Genomic DNA, 26,333 nt, shown 5'->3' with positions numbered 1-26,333 from the left:
TGCAGTCGGTGGGAGCACTAGGCCACCACCTCCTAAGTTCTGGCACTCTAGGCAGCCACCTAGTCTGCCTAGTGCTCCCATCAGCCCTGGCTGAGTGGACCATATCATACTGCTATGTACGAGCAGTAAAACGTCTTTATTACTACTTAACCTTTTGTAGCGTATTCGGGCCTGCTGCGGCCACAGGAATAGTTCAAGAATACAATAAGACTGGACCAGATTAGTTATGGTGCAGATATTTATTTACAGTGCTTCAAAGGTACAAGAATCAAAAGAGTAGGTCACCTTGCATCAGGCACAACTAACAAGTAAACGTCCACCATCTGAGTGTATCGTGAGTTCCTACCAGCTCCCTGGGGCCTCCTCAAGCTCTCTAGGTCTGGACTCTTATGGCAGGGTAAAGGGAACCTCACTTCACTCAGAATTCCTTCTGGCCTTCTATCTTAAGGAGACCTGGGTTAAAAGCCTCAACCGGGCTCCTTAAGGTAGATTGAGGAATTTGTCCATAAATTCTGTCACACCTTTCTATAGCGCTGACAGAAACATGCAAGGCTAGCTTTCCAGAAATCTGGAAGAATCCATCCATTCAGAAATAAGCATGATCACATGCCTCACTTATGTGACTAGGGTGAACCTCCTTGTCTTCAGAGAATGAGATTTTATCATGAGCATGATATACAAATATCTATCATCCAGTAGTGTATGCAACACCTCTGTGCTATGTCATATGAGTTATTTGTGAAACCATGCTGTGAACAAAGATGCTCTGAATTAATAATATTCAACTTCTATCCAAAGGTTTATTATAATTTGTGTACACCTTTCAATTACTTCAAATACTACTACTTTCTGTTAAACTAGCTGATACTTAATATGGCTCAGCCAGGCTCCCCCATCATTCAACAGACATCTGTCCCAACTTTGCATTCATGCCTGCACACATGGGGAGGTCTCAGGATATCTTCCAAGTCTCCAGATTTTCTAAGGTCCATATTCAGCTACTGGGCAACTGGCAAAGTTAGCCAATAAGCTTATCTTGCTAATTTTAGGATTGCGCTTTGGCTGTCCTAAAGTTACCTAGCTAGATTAGCTGGATAACTCTGTAAATCAAAGTTATTTGGCTAACTTAGCCTGATAATGGTGTACAGGCCTGGATTGCCCCTGAAATAGCTAGATATATTTTTAGTCATGTCAGGGGCAGTTGGGGCAATCAGACCAGCAGATTTTAAAATTCTTCGATTTGTCAGACTAAGTGCCAAACTTAGCTGGGCCTATATTTGAGCTTTGGCAAGAGAAGGGATTAGAAAAGTACGGGAGTTAAGGCGTGAGTGTACAACCCTGATAGACTGCTAAAACTACAGTTTTAAGTGTTCTATACTTACTAAAGTGGTTTTCAATTGCAGACAAGAAATTCAAGCTACGTTTCTCCACCAGGTTAACAGCAAGTCCCTTCTTTCCAAAACGTCCTGTTCTGCCAATGCGATGTAAATAGGTCTCACAGTCTACCCCACCATCTCTGTTTAGAGGAAGGTCAAAGTTGACAACAATGGAGACCTGCTCCACATCAATACCTGGGAAAAGGGAAAGATTGGAAGACATTATACTATTAGCTTTTAAACATTTGCTTGTTATGAAATAGGAAGCAATTAAATTAAAAGTTTTTATAGCCCAGAAATCTCAGGAAGTGGCTATACTGTACAGTGCATCATAAGCAATAAGATGCTGCATGGACCTGGTTTCATATAGCATGAAATGCCCTATAATGCTTTGTAAATATCTTCACACTATTGCACATTTTTACATTCTGTTGTCTAAAAAATACATCACAAGTGTCTCACCATAAAAGAATTAAATAAATATTCAAAAATTAATAAACTCAAAGTATTATATAGAAATGTGATAGCAGAAAACAAAGAACATACAGCCTATATAGTTTGCCTATCCACAACAACTATTCAGCCCTATTATTCCCTCCAAAATCTCCTGTGCTTATCCCTTGCTATCTTGAATTCAGATACTGCTCTGGTCTCCACCATCTCTATTGGAAGGGTGTTCCATGTATCCACCACCCTCTCTGTAAAAGATATTTCCTTAGATTACTCTTTGAGTCTGCCCCCTTGTTTTCTTTTGAATCTGGCCAGCCTCCTGTGTATTGATCCCTTGAAGGTGTTTAAATGTCTCTATCATATCTCCCTTACCTCGCCTTTCTTATATATATATATATATATATATATATATATATACATACACACACCCACATTTTGGAACTTTGTGTTTCTCTTCATATTCTTTAGAATGAAGACTACTGATGAGAAGGCACTTGTCAAAGTCCCATGAGACTCTTGAGAAAAATAAAAAGTCATGGGATAGAAGGCAATGACCTAATGTGGATTGCAAACTGGTTAAAAGATAGGAAACAGAGTAGAAATAAATGGTTAGTTTTCTCAGTGAAGGAAGGTAAAAACAGTGGAGTGCCTCAGGGATCTGTACTGGGACCGGTGCTTTTGAATATATTTATAACTAATCTGGGAAAAGGAATGATGAGTGAGGTGATCAAATCTGTAGATGACAAAATTATTCCAAGTAGTGAAATCGCAAGAGAATTGTGAGAAATTGCAGGAAGACCTTCTGAGACTGGGCATCCAAATGACAGATGAAATTTAATATGGACAAATGTAAAGTGAAGCATGTACTGAAAAGTAATCCACACCGTAGTTCCATGATGTTCAGTTCTATATTAGGAAAAGGATCTGGACATCATTATGGATAATACTTTGAAATCCCTGGCTAAGTGTGTGGCGGCAATCAAAAAGATTATTAGGAATTACTAAGAAAGAAGTGAGGAATAAATTGTAGAATATAATAATACCTCTGCATTGTTCCATGAGATCACATCTAGAGCTCTGTGTACAACTCTGGTCGCTGCATCTCAAAAAAGATATAGCTGTACTAAAAAAGATAAGAGAAGGGCAACCAATATGATAAAGGGGATGGAATGTATCCCCTGTGAGCAAAGGCTAAAGAGGTTAGGGCTGTTCAGCTTGGAGAAGAAATGGCTGAGGTGAGATATGATAGAGATCTCTAAAATCACGAGTGGATTAGAACGGGTAAACGTGAATCAGTTATTTACTCAAAAAAAATACAAAACCTAGGGGACATTCCATGTTAGTAAGTAGCACATTTAAAACAAATAGGAAAATTCGTTCTTACCTGTTAATTTTCGTTCCTGTAGTACCATGGATCAGTCCAGACCATGGGTTAAGCCTCCTGTCCAGCAGATGGAGACAGACCAAAACTGAAAGGTTATCCTATATCAGGACAGAGCCTACCCTGCGGCCCTTCAGTATTTGTCTGTCTCCAAGTCGTCGCTGCCGGGGAGGGGCCCTCCCCACCCGGCAGACATCCGGAGCAAAGACCCTCGCGCGACGAGGGCTCCCCACACGCAAGGCAGCAGTGCGATCGCGGCATCCTCTCAGGGAAGAAGCCGCGAGCAGGAAGCAATCAGCTGGGCTGTGCTGCCGGAAGAAGCGGAGGCAGCGGATCGAACCCTGCTCGCTCCTCCAGAAAAAAAACCTTGGCTGCTGACTTTAAGTTAGAAAAAATGCCCAATTCAAAAGTACACCTTTATTTTATTTCCTCTTTTTTTTTTGTGGTAGTACTTTAGATAAGGGAATGGCACATCCCTATGGGCACTGCCGGGGAAGAGACGTCCTGGAGCAAAGCAGCCAGGTAGGGGGGGTGACTGGACCACCAGTTTCACCCCACTTGCGGATCACCGGGAAAGGGGCCTAGGCTACTGAACGCAAGGGGCAAACCCCCCTAGGCCCCGCAAGAGCAAGGAGACAGCGCTGTCTCCTGTGAAGTAGAAAAAAAATTCAGGGGCAATTCTATGTATAATTATTTATTTATTTTTTAAACTAAGAAAGTAAAAATACTTGCTTGATCCAATATAAGGAAAGAAAGGAAATGACCCACAGGAAAAAGGGTAATCTCTGAAAAATCATGGAACCGCAGGGTGAGCTGTCGCATCTGCTGGAGACAGACAAATACTGAAGGGCTGCAGGGTAGGCTCTGTCCTGATATAGGATACCCTTTCAATTTTGGTCTGTCTCCATCTGCTGGGCAGGAGGCTCAACCCATGGTCTGGACTGATCTGGGTACGTACAGGGAATGGATTTTATTTTTCACCCAACACACAATTAAACTCTGGAATTCATTGCTGGAGAATATGGTAAAGGCAGCTAGCATAGCTGGGTTTAAAAAAGGTTGGATAAGTTCTTGGAGAAGTCCATAAACTGTTAATTACAAGACTTGGGAAAAGCCACTACTTACTCCTGATCGTTAGCAGCATGGGATCTACCTACCGTTTGGGATCCTATCAAGTACTTGTGATCTAGATTGGCCAGTGTTGGAAACAGAAGACTGGACTTGATGGACCCTCGGTCTGACCTAGTATGGCAATTGTTATGTTAATCTATTTTAATAGCTATATTCTCTGGATCAATACCATCCAGTTTATATCCTTTTTGATGATGTGGTCTCCAGAATTGTACACAGAATTCAAAATGAGGTCTCAGAGACTTACACATCACCCTCCTTTCTTCTGCTGACTATTCCTTTCCCTATGAACCCAAGCATGTTAGGCCACCTTGAGATCAAATATAACCACCTTCAGATCCTGCTCTTGTTTCGCACGTAGAATTTTGCTCCTTATACTGTATCACTCCCTTGTGGTTTTGCAGCCCAAACATATGTCTGATTTTTTAGCATTAAACCTTAAGTTTCCAGAATACACTATTTCTCAAGCTTTGCTAGATCCCTCTCTCATGGTTTCCAAACCTTTCTTGGCATCTATCTTGTTGAAAATGTTGGTATCTGCAAAAAGACAAACCTTTTCAGATAATCCTTCCATATCATCACTTATGAAAATGTTGAAAAAAAAAAAAAGATCCAAGGATCAATCTCTCCGACACACCACTAGTGAACTCCTTCTCCTCGGAGAGTATTTATTTACCATTACCCTTGGCCTCCCACTCAACCAGTTTCTAATGTAGTCAAATCATTTTAGGGCCCATACCAAGAGCACTAAATTTATAAGTCACATATGCAGAACTATGACAAAGACCTTACTGAAACCCAAGTATACTACATCTAGCACTCTCCCTGATCCAACTCTCTGGTCACCCAAAATAACCGATCAGATTCATTTGATAAGACCTAACTACTACTATTACTACTTATCTACACAACATACACAGTGCTGTACAAACACACACACAAAAAAAAGACAATACCTGTTCAATAGAGCTTACAATCTTTGGTAAAACCATGCTGTCTTAACATCTTGTAATTCACTGAATTCTAGAAACTGCATTCTTGATTTTGTAAGTCTTTATACCCTTTGGCGCAGCAAACCCAAATTAGCACTGGTTCAACTGTCTCAACAAGGCTTATAAATTAAATAGAGCCCACCTGGGTCCAGCACAATAGTTGAACTGAGTTGAATACTCCTGGATGAAGAGTTGGCATAGGTGGGTTTATAAAAAGTTTGGACAAGTTTTTGAAGGAAAACTTGGGGAAAGCCACTGTTGGAAACAGGATATTGGGCTTGATGAACCCTAGGTCTGACCTGGTATAGCATTTTTTTTTTTTTTTTTTTTTTTTTTTTTTTTTTAACAGCTGGATTCTTCATCCAAGAATATTCAACTCAGTTCAACTATTGTGCTTGGACACAGGTGGGCTCTATTTAACTTATGAGCCTTACTGAGGCAGTTTTTGAACTCTTCAACAATATATATATATATATTAGTTTTTATGCCACATCATTTAAAATTGAGAGGATTACAAAAACATACACAATCATAAATACTTAAAACAAAATATATAAAATCATTAAAATTAATAAAACATCATAAACAAGACAAGACTCAAACCAAATAAAAGTCAACATCTACTCAAAAACATATTAATACCACATACTTATAAAATCAGTATCATTACCAGAAATTACTTTTAAGGATTCTAAAAGTAGGCCAGTTAAAACAAATGTTTTCAGATTTTTTGTTTAAGTTTTAGAACATATCTGCTTGCATAACTCAGGCTAGAACCATGCATTATAAAATTCAGATCCCAACTAAAGACTTGGCTTTTCAAACAAGCCTTCCCCCAAAGCCCTTAACAACCACCGTGAATTGTAATGTTATAATGTTTTGAATTGACACTGCTTTTGTCCTCTAGGTTCTCAAGTTCGCCTGTTGATTTGTTCCTGTGCTTTCCTTGCTCTATTGGTTCATTGTACCCCCTCCCCTCTCTTTTGTAATTTCCTTCCTATAGTTCGATGTAAACTGATATGATGTTTCGACTAATATCGGTATAAAAGACCCCTTAAATAAATAAATAAATAACTAAAGTAGAAATTTATTCCACATCTCAGCTCCAACTACAGATAATAGATTATCTCGGGATTCTGCTATAATCTTACTGTTTTATGATTAGGAATGTCCAAAAGGCAATGCCCTTCTTATCTTAAGTTTCTCAGAGGAAAGTGAATCTTAAAAAAAAATATATTAATATAGAAAGGGGCATTGTGGTTTAAAGCACTATGTAGTAATACTAACATTTTATACTGTATTCTAAATTCAATTGGTAGCCAATGTAAAGATTTTAAAACTGGTGAAATATGTTCATACTTAGAGGTACTTGTTAAGATCCTTGCAGCTGAATTTTGAATCATCTGCAATGATTGTAAAATATATTTCAGTAACCCAAGAGACAAGGCATTACAGTAATCTTACGAAAATTGGAGGTGTCTAAGTATGATTTTAAGCATCATAACATACAGAATTTCCAATAAGATGTTTTAACTAGAGATGTAATTTGCACCTTAAATGAAAGGTTTGAATCAAAAATTACTCCGAGATTTCTTACTTCACTGACAATGGATTTATTTATTTATTTAGACATTTTATATACCGTCGTTCCATGTATAGATCACAATTCTTTACAAATGACATTCATAGTTATAACTCAAACAAAGATTGGTTACAGAGGTGTTATTCATTGGCTGGCATTAATATCTTATCAAGTGAAATTTTCTAATACATATTGAAATTGATTTAGTACATAAGGCAAAGAGTATGAATAATTTATTTATTTTATTTATTTAACACTTTTTTATACTGACCTTCATAGTGAAAACCATATCGGATCGGTTTACATAGAACAAGGATAACTGAAGCAATAAATAAAGTGATTAACAATAGAGGAGAAAAAGGTAAAGTTACATTTAACAAGGAGTAGAAACTTGGAAGCTAAAAATAGCTGGAAAAAATAAAGGCAGGAAGTATTGTAACATAATAGTAAAGGATGTGGGTTAAAGCTTAAGGTGCTTTAACCTGGAAGTGCCTGAGTCCATCTTTCGAGAGGATAGCAAACCATTCGTCTGGGAGGGGATAAATTCGTCCAGGAGAGAATAATGGTGACTAGAGATTGTCTGGAGGTTCAGCAAAGGCTTGATGAAATAGCCACGTTTTGAGTTTTTTTCTGAACGTTAAGAGGCAGGGTTCTAATCTGAGGCCTGAGGGAATGTTATTCCAGATAGAAGGTCCTGCTATTGAAAACGCTCGGACTTTGGTTGAGGAAAGGCGTGTGGCTTTAGTTGGGGGAAAATTCAGAGTACCTTTGAGAATATCTCTAATTGGTCTGTTGGAGGAGTGTAATTTGAAGGGGATTTCGAGGTCGAGTTGGAGTTGATGATGAATGAATTTGTGAATTAGGGTGATTGATTTATAAAGTATTCTAAAATTTACTGGTAGCCAATGTAAAGTTTTAAGGATGGGAGAAATGTGATCTCCACGGCTGGTGGGGATCACATTTATTATTATATAATTAAAAACGAAATTATAATTTTCACATTTTAGTCAGTGGGTTGTTTTGAGAATCTTGCATTCTCTCATTTAATTTATTATTCATGATTCAATTATTGTCTCTTTTGTCCTTCTTGTCTTTATTATTTATTTATTTATTTATTTATTAGATTTTATATACCGGGGTTCCTGTATGGGATACAGATCACCTCAGTTTACAGTAAACATTAACTTCGCTCATGGGCTGTACATAGAACAATAGAAAACAAGAACCGTAGAAAACTTCGCTCGTAGGGGGTACCAATACAGAAGATAACAGGAATTGGCACAAACTGGTATAACGGGTACATTAACTTCGCTCATGGGCTGTACATAGAGCAATAGAAAATCAAAACAGTAGAAAACTTCGCTCGCAAGTGGAGCAAATAACAGAAGAAACAAGAATTGACACAAGCTGGTACAACAGGTAAAATTGGTGCAACTGCTAGGGAGGAATACAAGAACTGGTCCAGTTAGTATCTAAAAATGAGAGGAAAAATAGCAGAGGGCAGATAAATATAGCAGAGGGCAGGTATTTATGTTTCTATATATTCTGCTTTTTTAAGTTAAATTACATGAATTTTTGAATAGCCATGTTTTTAATTGTCGTTTAAATCTCTATCTGGTAGAATACATAACAGAGTGACTATCTTATTTGTCCTTTCACAGAGGTATTTCACTCGCGAAGATGTCAGCTGAATAAAACCAGCTTGAGCCTTATAAGTGCCAGAATGAAAATTAGCTTTTAGCTTGCTGGTTGTTCTGGGCTGAGCTGTATCACTCATAGAAATGACAGTTGCTGACTGGAACAAAGTATTACCAATTTATTGATATGCGAATACCAAGAGAATCTCTGACAAAGAACAAGTCAAAGGAAGAATTCTAAAAATCACAGGAACAGCATTTCTCTTATGCTCTAGACTTAGCTTTCTTAGATCATCTTGACCTTCACATTTTCATTTCTCCCTTTTTATTTAAACAAGCCTAGATAATTACTTTTTGCCATTTTTTATATTTGCATTGCTAAGCATGTCAGGTCATCTTTCCTCTATAACCTTTCACCTTCTTCCTCTTTCATACTGGTCCCAGGCTTCTGATGTTAACATCTTCTTAGACAGCTGTGATACATTTCAGACAAGTTAAATATATTCTACTAACTGCTATGCTCTATGTTGCACAATCACTGACCTCTGACCCACTACTTATACCTAACACAGCATGAAGCTAAAAGCATAGCTTGGCTATTCATGATAATTCCTCCCTTGTGTTAGATTTCAGAAGTGGATCAGTTACTCTGTAGAAGTTTCTACATCAAGAGGTTCCCATAGCAATTTCATCTATTTCTTCTATCTGAGGCCTAAAGGTAGAGGGTGGCACTGTGGGCAACTAAAAAATCTTTAGTGCCATAATAGTGGATGCAGTGGACATGTTTCTTCTTGTGAGGGAAAAAATTAATTGCCTACACATGCAAAAAAGTAATATGCCCACTAAAAAGACTACAATTACCAACAGTAATTTGTGACCTTCTTGCCTAGCCCTCCATACCATGATCCTATTCCCAAGACGTCCCAGTTGAATTTTCCCATTTCATTACATAAGAACATAAAAACATGCCATACTGGGTCAGACCAAGGGTCCATCAAGCCCAGCATCCTGTTTCCAACGGTGGCCAATCCAGGCCATAAGAACCTGGCAAGTACCCAAAAACTAAGTCCATTCCATGTTACCGTTGCTAGTAATAGCGGTGGTTATTATCTAAGTCAACTTAATTAATAGCAGGTAATGGACTTCTCCAATCCTTTTTTAAACACAGCTATACTAACTGCATTAACCACATCTTCTGGCAACAAATTCCAGAGTTTAATTGTGCGTTGAGTGAAAAAGAACGTTCTCAGATTTATTTATTTATTCGTTTTTATATACCGAAGTTTAGCTGGAGGCCTTCACTCCGGTTTACATTTGGAACAACGCACTAGATGAGAAGAAACCATAGTAACACAAAATGGTAAACTGGCAGAATCGGGAGTTATGTATGACGAGATAGTATAAAAACGAGAACTAACAAGGTATAATAATATTACTAAATATAACAATATAACAAAATAAGTGGTAGTTCGACGATTAGGATACAACAGAAGGGAACACTATGGTATTGTTCAAGACAGTGGATGCGGATGGTTTCAAGTTAGCATATTTTCTAGGGGTATTTTGGGTATATTGCTATATGGTTTAGATGACCGTAAAGGTATGATTTGTAGATATGTCTGAGAGTATTAAGTATCCGTAAGGTTATGGGGTGTTGATAGAGTCGGGTAGATTAACCGATCCTGTCTTTGAAGGCTTGTCTGAATAGCCAGGTCTTAAGTTCTTTTTTAAAAGTTTTAACATTATTTTGTAATCTTAGTTGTTCTGGTAATGAGTTCCAGAGGTGAGGGCCTGCAATGGAGATGGCTCTGTTTCTTACTGTAGTATGTTTGGCGGCTGATATTTATTTATTTTAAATTCTTATATGCCAACGTTCCTGTATAGAATACAGATCACACCGGTTTACATTGAAACAGAACAGTTGCTTGGGAGCAATATAAGGAACATTTAAAACAAGGAACATTTAAAACAAGTAGATTATATTGTTGGGATGTCAAGTTTTACTTTGTTTGTTGATCTTGTGTTGCGTTGAGAGACATGCATCTGAATTAAGTTATTTAGGCCTGTGTTTTCCTTGTTATGAATTGCGCTGTGTATTATGGTCAGAGTTTTATATTCGATTCTTCTATTCACAGGTAACCAGTGTAGGCCTATTAGGATTGGGTGATGTGGTCAGATCTTTTGTGTCCTGTGAGGATTCTGCCTGCTGCGTTTTAAAGTAGTTGGAGTGGTCGGATTGTAGATTCGATTAGTTTTAAATGTGCCATATGCTAACTTCATGGAGTGCCCCTAGTCTTTCTATTATCCGAAAGAGTAAAAAACCGATTCACATCTACCTGTTCTAGACCTCTCATGATTTTAAACACCTCTATCATATCGCCCCTCAGCTGTCTCTTCTCCAAGCTGAAGAGTCCTAATCTCTTTAGTCTTTCCTCATAGGGGAGCTGTTCCATTCCTTTTATCATTTTGGTCGCCCTTCTCTGTACTTTCTCCATCGCAACTATATCTTTTTTGAGATACGGTGATCAGAATTCAAGTATTCAAGGTGCGGTCTCACCATGGAGCGATACAGAAACATTAAGACATTTTCTGTTTTATTCACCATTCCCTTTCTAATAATTCCCAACATTCTGTTTGCTTTTTTGACTGCCGCAGCACACTGAACCAACTATTTCAATGTGTTATCCACTATGACGCTTAGATCTCTTTCTTGGGTAGTAGCATCTAATATGGAACCTAACATTGTGTAACTATAGCATGGGTTATTTTTCCCTATATGCATCACCTTGCACTTATCCACATTAAATTTCATCTGCCATTTTGATGCCTAATTTTCCAGCCTCACAAGGTCTTCCTGCAATTTATCACAATCTGCTTGTGATTTAACTACTCTGAACAGTTTTGTATCATCCGCAAATTTGATTACCTCACTTGTATTTCTTTCCAGATCATTTATAAATATATTGAAAAGTAAGGGTCCCAATACAAATCCCTGAGGCACTCCACTGCCTACTCCCTTCCACTGAGAAAATTGTCCATTTAATCCTACTCTCTGTTTCCTGTCTTTTAGCCAGTTTGTAATCCATGAAAAGACATCGCCACCTATCCCATGACTTTTTACTTTTCCTAGAAGCCTCTCATGAGAAACTTTGTCAAATGCCTTCTGAAAATCCAAGTACACTACATCTTCACCTTAATCTACATGTTTATTAACTCCTTCAAAAAAGTGAAGCAGATTTGTGAGGCAAGGCTTGCTTTGGATAAAGCCATGCTGACTTTGTTCCATTAAACCATGTCTTTCTATATGTTCTGTGATTTTGATGTTTAGAACACTTTCTACTATTTTTCCTGGCACTGAAGTCAGGCTAACTGGTCTGTAGTTTCCCGGATCACCCCTGGAGCCCTTTTTGCAAACCATTGCTTGGTGAGCCAATCATTCAAAGTAGTAATTGATTGATCAATTTTCCCTTATTGATCAACATATGCACAACAAGAAACATTTATTACTTGACTCACCTCTCCCTTTCCTGCTAACAAAATATCCAATGCCATGTAATTATTCACTACAACTCAGCCAATGAAGATATTTCCCGTTGCACCCTTGATAGGGCTGCACTTCTTTCTTGGGCCATCTGTTCTACTATTGAAGACAAATTCATAAAGGCAGTTTGAAGATCATACACAACTACTCCCGGAAACATAACTTCCGTAAAAGCCTTAAAAGACCATCGTACCAATCTATAGGGATGGATATTTGGGCGTTAATTCTTAGAAATTTGTCTACACAAATTTGGAAACCGATGAACAGAGAATTGGCTATTTACGACAATGTGTTTAATTGTTGGGATCTGCCCATGAAAATAGTTTCGGACTAAGGACACATTTTACTGGACAGATAATTAAGCATATATGGAGATTCCTGGGTATGAAAAGTAAGCGCCACATATCCTATCACCCACAATCATCAGGATAGAGAGGACACAGAAAACCATAATCAGCATTCTAAAGAAATATGTATCTACAGCAAGTAAGAACTGAGATGGCAAATTACCCTTAGTGTTAATGGCTATCAGAGCCATGCCACACCGTACTACAGGTCACAGAAGCAAAAAACCCCCCAAATCTGCCCAGAGATGAAAAACAGCCTATCCAAAGCGCAATATATCAACCAGGTCAACTCACAGAAAAGTGCGGACACCACAAGACATCTCACGGGTCAAGAGGTTGCAGGACCAAGAACATATCCTGGTCCAGGGTCACCACGCAACAGGAGCAGAGACCCCCTCACCAATGGGAAAGGGGATCAGCAGTTAAATGGAGAAACAATCCCATCTGTCTCGCTGCTTGACTATACATAAGCTTCTTACATATTCATGCTTTGCCTGTTAGCAGCTGGGGAGAGGGCTCAGGGGGCCAATGAAAGAAAAGCCATTAACACCTGAGGACAATACCCAAGCCAACACCCTTCCCCCTGCCCCTCTCTGTGATGAAGCACATGAGCTCCGGTGTCCTGTACATGTAAGAAGTCCTGCTATTACTTGGCTGTTGAACTCAAACCTGTCATTTTCTTCTCCAGGGCTCAGATCAGTCTTAGCCCAGCAAGCAATTTGGGCTAAGAACACCTGCTCCTTTCAGCAGAGACTGCCTCCTCAGAGACTACCTTCCATTTCACCCTGAAGCAATCTCCTAAAGTTATGGGTTTAGTTAACTAGTTCTGTTTATTAATATACCCTAAGCAAATCAAGGTCTCTGATATATTAAAGAATAACAAATAATAATAACAAAGAATCACAACCGATCCCTTCCAACCGGGGGGTCCCTCAGGGTTCCTCCCTTTCCCCTACCCTCTTCAACATTTACCTCTTACCTCTATGTCATCTACTTACTAAACTAAACCTAACTCACTATCTCTACGCGGATGACATCCAGATACTCATCCCAATCTCAGAATCCTTACAAAAAACCTTGGCTCACTGGAACAATTGTTTGCAACAGATCAATCATCTTCTCTCCAGCCTTTGCCTCATTCTTAACAACAACAAAACTGAGATCCTAATCATCAATCAAGACATCAACATCAAACTTCTAAACCCAGCTGACCTACTCAACTCATCCACTCCCATATTAAATCACTCACCACATGTTCGAGATCTAGGTATCATGCTAGACAATCAGCTCAATTTTAAAAAATTCATAAGCACAACCACCAAAGACTGTTTTTATAAGTTACAAGTCTTAAAAAAATTGAAGCCTCTTCTTTATTTCAACGATTTTCGGATGGTCCTACAAGCCATTATTCTATCAAAAGTCGACTATTGCAATTCGCTTCTCTTTGGCCTTCCATATTCATCCATCAAACCCCTCCAAATGCTACAGAACTCTGCAGCCAGAATCCTTACCAATACGAATAAAAGAGATCACATCACCCCCATTCTCAAGCTCCTCCACTGGCTGCCTATAAAGCAAAGGATCCTATATAAAGTACTCTCCTGTAATTCATAAATCCATTCACAATATCTCTCCTCTTCAATTATGTAACCAACTACGCCCTCACTCCTCCTCTAGACCCATCAGAGGAGCATATAAAGGCACACTCTATGTACCTTCAACAAAATCCTCGCATCATAAACGTGCCATATCTACAGCAGGCCCCATCAATGGAATGCGCTCCCACCAGACATTCGGCTTGAGTTCTGCCACTCTTCATTCAAAAAAAAACTTAAAACCTGGCTCTTTAGCCAAGCTTTTCCAGGACCATGATCATCATTTTTTCCCCTCCAACCAGCAAGAACATATCTTCTTCACAAACCCCCATTTTCCATACCACTACCTACTTCGGTATCTAATCTCTTGCTGCAGGACACTTGAGACTTTCTCACTTATACGTTATAATTTTTATGCTCAATAAGACCTGTCAACTTAATTGTTTAAGTCTTTTTTTTTTTTTTTCTCCTTTATCTTTTGGTCATCAATGTTACAACGTTATTGTTAAATTTTGAACTTATGTACACTGTTCCAAGTTTCATAACCTTGTTCTATGTAATGCCTTTTGGCAATTTTCATGTTCTGTTTCAAAGTAAACCGATGTGATCTTTATTTCATATAGGAACACCGGTATATAAAAATCTAAAAATAAATAAATAAAAATAAATATTAAGTTTACTAATGATGCAGAACTTTACTCAATATAAACCGATGCTGAGCAGCAAGGACTGTAGAAATATGTATCTGCTAAAACTAAAAAGTCTGACAAATAAAAGTTGATTCTGTGGAAAAGCCTGTGTTTTTTTTTTTTTTTTTTTTAAACTATTCGGACTATATAGGTATAGGAAGTTATGGAGATAATTGTCTATAGCACTACCCATCCCAACAGGTGTGGGGAGAGGGAAGGAGGTGCACTCTGTCAGACAGTTTACAGAACACCCTTATATTGCTTACAGTTCAGCTGCAAAAAGGATCACCACACCCTGCTCACCCACACTCAGAAGGGGAAAGGGTAGAAACACCACACCACAGAATCCGCCAATGAAGTCCACCACTACAGGTTTGACATCTCTACCATCTGCTGGAGACAGAGAATACTGGGTGACTGCAGGTGACAGATTGATCTTTTTTAAACTTAGTTAGTGTAGCTGGGTTTAAAAAAAGCTTTGGATAAGTTCTTGGAGGAGAAGTCCATTAACTGCTATTAATCAAATTGACTTAGGGAATAGTCACTGCTATTATTGGCATTAGTAGCATGGGATCTACTTAGTGTTTGGGTACTTGCCAGGTATTTGTAACCTGGATTAGCCACTGTTGGAAACAGGATGCAGGGCTTCATGGACTATTGGTCTGACCCAGTATGGCAATTTCTTATGTCGTTATGTCTTATATACCAACAATACAGTAAAGCTTTTCTTCTGTCTCCATCTGATGACATAACCCTCTGTCTGGACTGATGCTGGTACGTACAGGGAATAGAATTTTTTTTTTTTGAAGTCTCACAAAAAGTAGAAACAAAAAATAATTTCAACATAAGTAAAGAAAAAATTAGCAAATAAACCCAAAGGCAAAAATTTGATGAGTAGCTGAAGATAAGGAGATAAAACAGCCTTTCGCACACATGGAAGAAAAAAAAGACTAAGGAGACTTTCAGTGGCAGCAACTGCATGGAAGACCTGTGCATACTTAGAAAAACCCTTCTCAGTTTTTCTGAGCTCTGAAACAACTTTTTTCATCTCGGCCAGCAAATGACATCACTCTACTCGAATGGCCGATTGCTGTCCTGCTTTGTCCACTGAGAAAGTTTCATCACTCTCTGGTGACAATGACATCACAGATTGTGACACATCAAAATAGTTTATGCATCTTAAACTTGTATTACTAATGCAAGCAGGTTTGCACACTCATAGGTGAACCCATGAATAAATAAGAGCTTGGATATTAAAAGCAGGAAAATAAAAGCGGACACCACAAGACATCTCACGGGTCAAGAGGTTGCAGGACCAAGAACATATCCTGGTCCAGGATATGTTTGGCCTGTGTGAATTCTAATTAGACCAACAGAAAGGTAAGCACTGACTTAATACAGTTATATCGATGCAGTATCCTCACATTAGGCCCATTCTGCTTTGGGAGGATTCCAATCAGCTTTTCCCTCTTAAATCTTCCCTATTTTGAACAAACACACGTAAGAACTATTTAGATGTAGAAGGTTGGAGACCCAACTTTTTTTTTAAATAGTTTCTTAACACTATGTTCCTCCTCACCACACTAATACTGAAATGCTAATTTATGCAATATTTCCCAACACAAGTATATCTCCTAAAACACGGGTGGCTAACTCTGGTTCCCAAAAGCCACAAACAGACCTGACTTTCAAGATATCCATAATGAATGTGCAAAAGATATTTGCATACAATGAAGGAAGTGTACGCAAAACTATCTCAGGCATACCGATTATGGAAATCCTGAAAACCAGGCCTGTTTGTTGCTCTTGAGAAATAGAATTGCCCACCTCTACTCTACACCAGAAGCAATTTCAAGTTAGAGACTCCCAGAGTTTTGTAAAAAAGCACTACCATGGGCTGACATACAAACACTATAGGTATCAAAGCTTTCAAATTAGAGTGCACATCTAATAAATTGGCACCTCTAGCACAGACGTTTGTAGTGATTAGGACCTTCTCTTTCCCATCTCGGAATCTCTGGATTACAGCTGCCCGCTGTTGAACATCCAACTCCCCGCTCAATAAGGCCACCTGGTGTCCATCCTTCACCATCTCTTGAGAAAGCCATTTAGCAATTTTGCGAGTCTGGAAAAAAAAATGGAAGAACGGTAGTTACAAAAAGGGCACCGTAACAAATTCCTGCCGCTGTTTGTGTGCTTCCTTGGGTGACCCTCAGGGGCCAGGAAGGCAGTTAATAAGAATTTTTAAATACATAAAAATACTTATGGGAACTTCACCTCACTGCCAGACAGTTCTTTTGGGCTCTTTCACCTAACCTTCAACAGAAATTTAAAAAAATCCTTAAAACCTCTTCTTTGCTTTACATTGATAAAATCACATGTACATGTAAAGGATTAGCTTGTGCTTCGTGGGAAAGAAAAAGAAAATTCTTACCTGCTAATTGGGTTTCTTGAAGATCCACCATAATAGACAGAACCATGGGTTATTTTCTTCCTTCCAAAGATGGTATAAGTTGTCTGCTGGAGTTTTATCCAAGGCAGAGGAGCTCATTAACAGGTTGATACAGTAAAGTGTGCTCTGGACGCGTGTTTTCCCTTGGCCCTATTAGGTATGCGCGCGGGATCCAGTAAGTAAAATGTGCAGCCAAGCCGCACATTTTACTCTAAGAAATTAGCGCCGACCCAAAGGTCGGCGCTAATTTCTTCCGGCGCCAGGAAAGTGCACAGAAAAGCAGTAAAAACTGCTTTTCTGTGCACCCTCCGACTTAATATCTTAGCGATATTAAGTCGGAGGTCCCCAAAAGTAAAAAAAAGTAAAAAAAAAAAAATAAATAAAATTTGAATTCGGCCCGCGGCTGTCGGGCCGAAAACCGGACGCTCAATTTTGCCGGCGTCCGGTTTCCGAGCCCGTGGCTGTCAGCGGGCTCGAGAACAGACGCCGGCAAAATAGAGCGTCGGCTGTCAAACCCGCTGACAGCCGCCGCTCCGAGCCAAAAGGAGGCGCTAGGGACGCGCTAGTGTCCCTAGCGCCTCCTTTTCCTCGTTTGCACCGCGTCACCTCATTTGAATACTGGATCGCTCGCACCGGCGAAGGGCCGGTGCGTGCGCCGGGAGAGCGGGCGTTCGTCCGCTCTCCCGAGGTTTTACAGTATCGATCCGTAAATGATATATAGCTACATTCTGCTCCTCTGCCCAGTTATGACATTTTCCCTAACTATAGTTTATTTTTATTTATACTTTATTACATGCACCATCAAAAAAAATGGCTCTAAGCAAGGCACACATCCAATCCATAATAAATACTTCAGTATTTCTGGTTGGTAACATATTATCAGGCCGATACACCCCGTTTCTAACCCGCTTTGTACCCACAATTTGGCCGCGTAAGTCCAACCCGCGATTCACTATCCCTTTTAACCCATCCTTACCGCTTCTTTAAATCAACGGGTAACCCTTTCCGCCCGCGGCATGTATATGAGATGTAAACGATTGGATTAGCTATTCCCTCCCATACGTAACGTGCGCCCCGATTATTGCTTTTTTAACCTGCAGTTTTGCCGCATCTTTAACCCGCTAATTTACCGCCTACCCTTACCCCTGCGTTAGTGTGGAGCGTCAGGCAAGCCGAGACGAAATTTCACGGGCAAACTTTCCCCCAGCCCCCACTCACCTGCCCTGGCCGCGTCCATGGGTGCCGATCTCCCGTGCTGACAGCTCCGGAGCAGCCCCAGTCAGCCCCGCTTCACTGCCTGACCCCCTCATTCCCCGGAGCAGCCCCAGTCAGCCCCGCTTCACTGCCTGACCCCCTCACTCCCCGGAGCAGCCCCAGTCAGCCCCGCTTCACTGCCTGACCCCCTCATTCCCCGGAGCAGCCCCAGTCAGCCCCGCTTCACTGCCTGACCCCCTCACTCCCCGGGACAAGACCAAAGTGAATCGGGCAAACTTTTCCCCAGCTCCCACTCACCTACCCTGGCCGCGTCCATGGGTGCCGATCTCCCACACTGACAGCTCCGGAGCAGCCCCAGTCCTCTCTCCCCTCCTCCCAGGGACAGCCGGCGGCGAGAGCGGCTTCAGCAGCCCGGGGTGGATCGGGCGCTCCCCATGGCTCCCAGGATTCCTATTCTCTAAAAGGTAATGAGCGCACGCCGTGACCTCGGATGTCCAGCCGGGCGCTCAGGTCACGGCGTGTGATGTCAGAGGTCACGGCACTGTATAGTGCCTATACAGTAAAATGGATTGTGCTTCATGGACGCGCTTTGGACACGGCTTGCATTTGCATGCTATTTAAATACTGTATCGAGTGGTATGTCATCCGAACTGTGCGTGTGGCAAACGCGGGTGCGCCCGGCACTGCCGCACTCTTTCTACCGCGTCCTTACTGTATCGGCCTGTATGTAAGTAATAAGAGTATTATCAAAGCAGAACAACAAGTGAGAGAGAATTTCCACAGAAACTACATATGCAAAAAATATTTATAGGATTCAGGGAGAAGAACCCAAAAAGTTAGAGTAGAATTCCAAGAAAATTCTCTCTCTCAAGTTTGGAATGCAGGAAACCCTTAGAATTTACCTAGAAGTAACAGCCACTAAAAGTGTGACCCATAAAATAAAAATGAAAAGATTCAAGTTAAATACTTGTTACTGTTTCCAAACAACGTTTACATCTCTCTTAAAAATAATTTGTACACAAAGAAGAGTCAAAAGCTGAGACTTGTAGTTAAAACAAGGCAAATTTCATAACACCCATGGTCTGGCAGGCTCACAGATACATTGTACCCACCAGAGTGCAAGCACATTTCAAAAGGTACAAAAGTCCACGCCTTAAAAACATGCATGGGGATTTCACAATGAAATATCAACATGCTGTCGGTCAGTTCCATCCCACACCCTTTTTCAGCACATGTAAAAGTAGCCATGTTTAAATGCAGGGAGTGGGAGCAATTTTCATCTCCCACTATACTCAAGTAACTTTAGTTACCAGGTAGAAATCTGAAAACTGTCCTCAAAAGTGAATCAGCCCAATCATTCCAGGCTTGCAATACTGGCAATAAACAAAAAATTGTACAAAACCCACTTTGTCCAACCATTAACATTATAGGAATTAGATTTACAAAATGTATGCCAGCTGAAAACTACATGGTTCTAACATTATATTAATTGTTACCACTAAAGGATCCAGCATGCTGCTTATAAAAGGGTACTCCCACACTTACACATCACCAAATTCATTTTGGACTCATTTTTTAGTGTATTATTTCAAAAAGCCCTGCTCTTGCTGACATTCTTTTTAAGAAAGACTCAACACTTAGATTAAAGTTTAATCATCATATTCTCTCTTGGCTCAAGATGAAAAAAAAAAAAAAAGAGAATGTAGTAATCACAATCCTGATTTTTACTAATTTAACTGCCAAGTGCTCCAGCATTCTTTAAGAAAATCTACTACACATTGCTGGTTCCTTACTGCACTGCCTATGTAGTGTTCTTCAAGGCCAGGTCTGGGGACAAATACAGCTGCCGTGGACCCCTAGGGCAGCCCCCGACTGGTCCATTTCCACTGGGAAAAAGAAACTCTGTGCACGTTCCTCTCCACTCCTGCACAGCTGGACGGGAGCAAAAGGCAGGAAGACCATGACAGTGAGAAGAGCCCCAAGCCCCTGCTCCAGCCCCAGCAATAAACTGTGGTGAAGAAGGGGAGGCAGACTGTGGCAACAAACGGCTCCACCTCTGGCTCTACCTAGCCCCACAGCGCATGGAGAGCCAGAGGAGAAGCAGCAGCAAGAACAGGACTGCCATGAAAATTGAAAGGCTCCACCCTTCTAAAATATGGCTAAGCCAGAAACAAAAGGAGCACAGCAGTAGGGGAGAAGGTCAACAGCAACCTAGCCAGCAGCAGGAAAAGCACCACAGATTTGCAGACTGTGAGGCACCAACCCATTTGTAGCCAGCTGCAGGAAGAGCATCACAGAAGGGGGAGTGGAGGTACAGAGCTGCTGACTGGGAGGACATTTTTTCAGTTTCTTTGCTGCTGGCAAGGAGAGCCAGGTCCAGTGTAATTTGAGATGGGACAAGATAAGAGGATTAGGAGCTAAGGAGGGGGGCTGGAGGTAGGGGGTAACGGAGCACGTACACCACAGTAGCAGCAGTGGAAGCTACACATACTACATACCCATGCTGCCTGCTGCAGCAAGGAGGGAGGGCCAGAGGAGGCGGCAATGACCAATGGGAGGGTATGAGGAGAACCTCGTGATTGGCTGTAAAAGTGTGTGTGTGTGTGTGTGTGTGGGGGGGGGGGGGGGGGGGGGATATCCCCTCCCAGGTCAGCCACGACATTGGAAAGGGATCCCACTTCTCAACCTGACTGTACTTCAGCCCCAATGGATCCAAAGTGGACCCCACTTAAAAGTACTGAAGACCACTGGCCTATATTATCAATTCTGATTTCTGTGTTAATATAAACAGTGATTGCCTATATTCTGCAAAAGAGATGTTGATATTTTTATTTTCAATAGCCCAAGAAGAATGGAACTGTTTTGATATCATGTTTTATATTCTTTAGAAAATGGATGTATGAAAAAAGTGTATTAGCTGTCCATATACTTCAAGAGATCAAACAGTATAATCCTTAAGGTTGTTTATTCAGAGCTTCATAGAATGATACAATTCATAAGCGATAGGACTCCTGACATGGTTCGTATTTCGTTGGAGGGCTGTGTTGGGAGTGACATCCAAAGGACATCTCTAAACACACAGACTCTAACTTTTAAAGCGGCAAGTAGGCGCATGTGTGCATGTTCATCAGACCACTCCCAGGGACAAGGCTATTTTATCACACACGCGTATATGTACAAGTTATAAGACAGCCTGGCCGCACGCACTAGTGCATCTAATAGGTAATAGTAGTGCTTCCAAGGAAGGGGAAAGACCCCCCCTCGAGGTTGGATCCTATAGACCCATTTCATTATAAATGTGGACATGAAGATTTTAGCAGCAGTCCTAGCCAAGAGAATAAGTGTGGTGCTCCCTGCTCTGATTCATGGTGACCAAACTGGCTTTGTCAAGTAGTGTCACAGAGTTAAAAACGTACACCGTCTTATAGTGGCGCTATCTAACCAGTCAAATCTTGATACCCTGATTCTGAGTTTAGATGCCGAAAAAGTATTCGACTCATTGACATGGGAGTTTGTGTTTTGGGAACTAGGCCAGTATGGCTTTGAGGGAACTCTGATGGGCTGGTTTTCGGTAATGTATAGTAATCCTAGTGCCCGGAGTTTCTTAAATGGTGAATTATCTCCTCCATTTTCACTACAATATGGGGTTTGGCAGAGATGCCCTCTTTCCCCCCTTTTATTTTAGCGGTTGAGCCTTTAATGATACGATTAAGGGAAGAGGTCAACTTTTATGGGATATCAGTAGGTAGCCATCATCTAAAAATGGTTGTTTTGGCTGATGACATCTTAATGTTTGTCAGTCAGCCGAAAGTTAGTATACCAGTGATAGTGGATATATTTTCTCAATTCCAAAAGATTGCAAGCTTAAAGACAAATTTTAGCAATTCAGAGGTGCCAGCACGGAGTTTGAATGTTAAAGAGATTTGGGAGGACCCCTCTATCTTTCCTTTCACTTGGACTAACCAGAAAATTAAATATTTGGGAGTGTGGATTCCCCTGAATCTTGCCTCCCTTTTAATTTTGCGAAAGTTTTTTCTAGTGTTCACGTACAGCTCCACCCTTGGCAAACACTGCCACTATCCTTTCTGGGGAGATGTGCCTTGGTGAAAATGGTAATCCTCCAAAAATTTTATATAAAATGCAGATGCTTCCCTGTTGCCTCCTGGCATGTGTTATGCGGAGAGCTGGACCCTTGGCCGAGACGAGGTTAGCGCTACTTATAAGAGGCTTCCTAAAGGCCCTCGTCAGGAGGCGGATGTAGGTGGAGGAGACCAACTGGACCTTCACCTATACCAGCCCACGTTCCCTGCAGGTTGAGCCCTTGGGTGCTGGGGCCGGCAGGAGCGGGTCTCTGGGGAAGACAATCCTGAAGACGGAAGGCATAGGCAAGGTCAAGCGATCCAGAGGTCAGGACTGGCGACGAGATACGAGGATCTATCCTCCTTGAAGCATTGGAAGAAAAGCCAAGAGAGCCAAGCAGAAGCACTGACTGCTTTCACAGCCTTGAAACAAGTCTTCCTCCGGGAGCCCTGCCTCCGTCACCTGGACTCTACGCGCCCCTTCATCTTGGAGGTTGACGCTTCCTCCATCTCTGTCGGGGCAGTTTTGGGCCAGCTCACCGCCAAGGAGACCTTCCATCCTTGCTTGTACTTTTCTCGCAAATTCTCTCCAGCGAAGAGGAATTATGGCACCAGGGATAAAGAGCTCCTGGCTATAAAACTGGCTTTCGAGGAATGGCGACAGTAGTTGGAGGGAGCCCAGCACACTATCACGGTCTTTACTGACCATAAGAACTTGGAGCATCTTCGCTATGCCCAGCGCCTGAACGCCCGTCAGACTCGTTGGTCCCTGTGTTTTAGCCGCTTCGACTTTGCGGTGAACTATAGGCCAGCTGCCAAGAATATCAGGACCAACGCCCTCTCCCGTTCTTTTGAGCATGAAGATAACCCAGACCCCCCTGGCTACATCATCGTCCATTGTAGATGGAATAAATGCTCCATCTTTTCTTGGCGGGCCTTTCTACCCTTCGCGGTCATTTCAGCACACTTGGGACAAGTTGTTACGATGCGTGTTTGACCTAAGCAAAGGACACGCTCGAGGTGTGGATCTGTAATGGACATTGTCCGATTACAGTTGGGACATTTTTTAAATCCTGTGGCCATACTTTCGCCGACAGCCGTCGATGAAAATGAGAGAAAAAATGAGAGAAAATTATTTTTTACTCCAAAGAGTAAAAAAAAAAAAAGACTAAATTTACTCACCAGCCGGTGGTAACATGAGAGACCCCGAAATAGGAGAGAATAAATGCTTTTTAATCTGATTTTTAGTCAAACTGTGAGAAAACTCACACAGGCTCCTGCTCCGTGATGCCAACAGCAGCGCAGAAAAACGAAGACTGGAGGGAGACCCCTGTGGCTGAGAATATCATGGCATGCTGGGCATGCTTAGTGGGCTCAGAGTGCCAGTCAAAAGTTTCTAGAAACTTTGACAGAAAGTTTTCCACAATAGAGCTCCATCAATGATGTCACCCATATGTGAGGACTAGCATCCTGCTTGTACTTGGATAAAAAAGTCTTTACAAACTCCTTCCACATTTTTGCGCAAAAGCCTCTGGCAATGGGGGCACTGAATGGCCTGGATGAGTTTTCCCAGGTGAGATAGATACTGTATCTGATTCCGGTATGAGACATTTTTGTGATGAAAACGGTCTTGTGCTTTTTTTTATCACATCAGATCTCATTTTTTCCTGCCTTTTAGTCTCAGCACCAAATATGTTATCTTTTCCACTGAGTACACCGGCACCAAGGAATGCTTCCATGCCATAATGTCGGTAGAGTGTTTTTTTGTGGACGGCTCCAAGCGCCCTGCACCAATTTGTCGGTTCGATGCTTATCTGATGACAAGGAACAGACATGTTTTCTCTTGTTTAAAGTTTCTCTAGACAAGTAACTTGGTTTCTTTTCTGCCTCAAGGTTCTGACTTTTACAGTACTGGCATTTACAAGGAGGAGTTATCTTTTTTTGGAGATTGAAGATAGAACCACATATTTATACTTTATTAGACCCTATTTTCTAATGTAATGCCTTTGCTGCTATTGTTATGTGGTTCTTTATACTCTATTAGAAGCTTTGTTTCAATGTAACGCCTTAGCCGCGATTGTTCTGTTATATTGTAAACCGATATGATTTGTTAATTTTACAAGATGTCAGTATATAAGAATTATAAATAAATAAATAAATAAATAAATAAATAAATAAATAAAGGTATGAAATTCAAATATGAGCTATTTTTTAGCACCTGCATAGACATCCTTCTACATGGGCCGCACATTATGGAATCATGGTGTGGACCTAGGCACCTGAGAGAATTTGTGAAGGTCCCGACTACTTATTTTATGACGACATTTAACACAGTTTGAAAGGGCTTTAGATGACTTACTTGCCATCCTGCATAAAAGACAGGAAAACTGAAGAAAGTTTTATATACAATAAAAGAAAAACTAAGAAACTAAGGGAAAACTATCAAAAAATAAAAGTTGACAACTTTATGAGAGTCATTTTCTACATCTGATTGCTACTGTGGATGGAAAAAACCGAAGTGGCTCACATAGGGAACTTGCTTTTAATACTTGTAGTAGTAGTACAGATGAACTTACCTATAGTAACAGTAGAGGCTAGGCTCAAATTAAATTTGCACTTCTAGTGCAAACTTTTTGTTTTTATGCCTGTTTTAGATATGAAGTATGTATATTTTATCATGTACACCCCTAAGACCATCATGATTAAGCAATCAACAAACTCCAATAAAGAAAAGTAAAAAGTCAAGGGACAAAAGCATGGGAACTCCAACACATAGTCAAAAAGACCTCCAGTTTGTAAGAGCAAAGAGAGCTTTATTCCATGTCGGTGTTAAGTCACATCATCCACTTGCATGGCTATTTACCCTGCTCATCCACAGAGAAAAAACAAACAATATAACAATGTCCCCAAAAAGACATTCAATACATTATACCTACTAAACCTTAAAAAAACTGAAGTTCTCATTCTAGATCACGGCATTAACTATGAATCTCAGACTCTTTCTGCTATAATTTCTATATATCTAAGAAGGTACGGAATTTAGGGGTCATATTCGATTCATCTCTATCCATGAAACCACACATTTCACACATTTAAAAAACTAATTTCTGAAATTAAATATGGTAGAACACATTAAACCATATTTAGATCAGAATGATTTCAGCACTGCTTTCCAATCCATTACTCATCAATAGATTACCATAACTCACTCTTCATTGGTCTACCACAAAACACTCTTTTGCGCCTTACAGATCACACAAAATGCAGCAGCACAACTATTGACTGGTTCCAATATAAGAAATATCACATCACAGCAGTTCTATTCTCACTCCACTGGCTCCCAGTGACATGGAGAATTCAATATAAACTGGCTACCATTATCCATAACCTAATGTACATCACCACCTCCTTCTGGACACAAACACTTCAGTTGTATACTCCCAGCAGAACACTATCTTCATCACAACAGTTACTCAATATCCCTTTACTACGTCACACCTGTCTTGACTGCACGGGTCTTTTCAACTGCTGATCCAACACTGTGAAACTCCCTACCCTTCAACTCTGCAATATTAGTAACTCAAAGGAATTCAGCAAAGCTCTAAAAACTCACTTTTTCAACCAAGTGTTCAAAGATGTAATATTAACAGATTCCTGCAGTTAATCAGATAATGTGTCCTTTTTCAATAAGCATCTTTCACTTCTAATATTTAAATAAGACTTATGTGCCTATTGATTTTATCAATAATTTTTATAGATGTTTCTATGTTACCCACCCTGAGCTTTGAAGGGGGTGGGAAACAAGCGATTTCAGGTAAGGTAAGTAAGTAAGTAAATAAATAAATAAATACTGATCCCAAATGGGT

General features: G+C 40.6%; 1 protein-coding gene across 6 annotated transcripts in view; it reads right to left on the bottom strand.

Annotated features, from left to right (window-relative positions):
- DDX25 (DEAD-box helicase 25) overlaps positions 1-26,333 on the bottom strand; it is a 70,925-nt gene that overhangs the window by 5,354 nt on the left and 39,238 nt on the right. For all 6 annotated transcript variants that reach the window (XM_029573920.1, XM_029573921.1, XM_029573922.1 and 3 more), the window contains exons 10-11: positions 16,684-16,846; positions 1,383-1,571 (exon numbers count right to left, since the gene is read on the bottom strand). In XM_029573920.1, coding sequence (XP_029429780.1) covers positions 1,383-1,571; positions 16,684-16,846 — 352 coding nt within the window. The remainder of the gene's footprint in view (positions 1-1,382; positions 1,572-16,683; positions 16,847-26,333) is intronic.

This window comes from Rhinatrema bivittatum, chromosome 12, assembly GCF_901001135.1.
Source record: "Rhinatrema bivittatum chromosome 12, aRhiBiv1.1, whole genome shotgun sequence".
NCBI classification, from domain to species: Eukaryota; Metazoa; Chordata; class Amphibia; order Gymnophiona; family Rhinatrematidae; genus Rhinatrema; species Rhinatrema bivittatum.
This window is presented reverse-complemented; position numbering and strand designations above follow the sequence as displayed.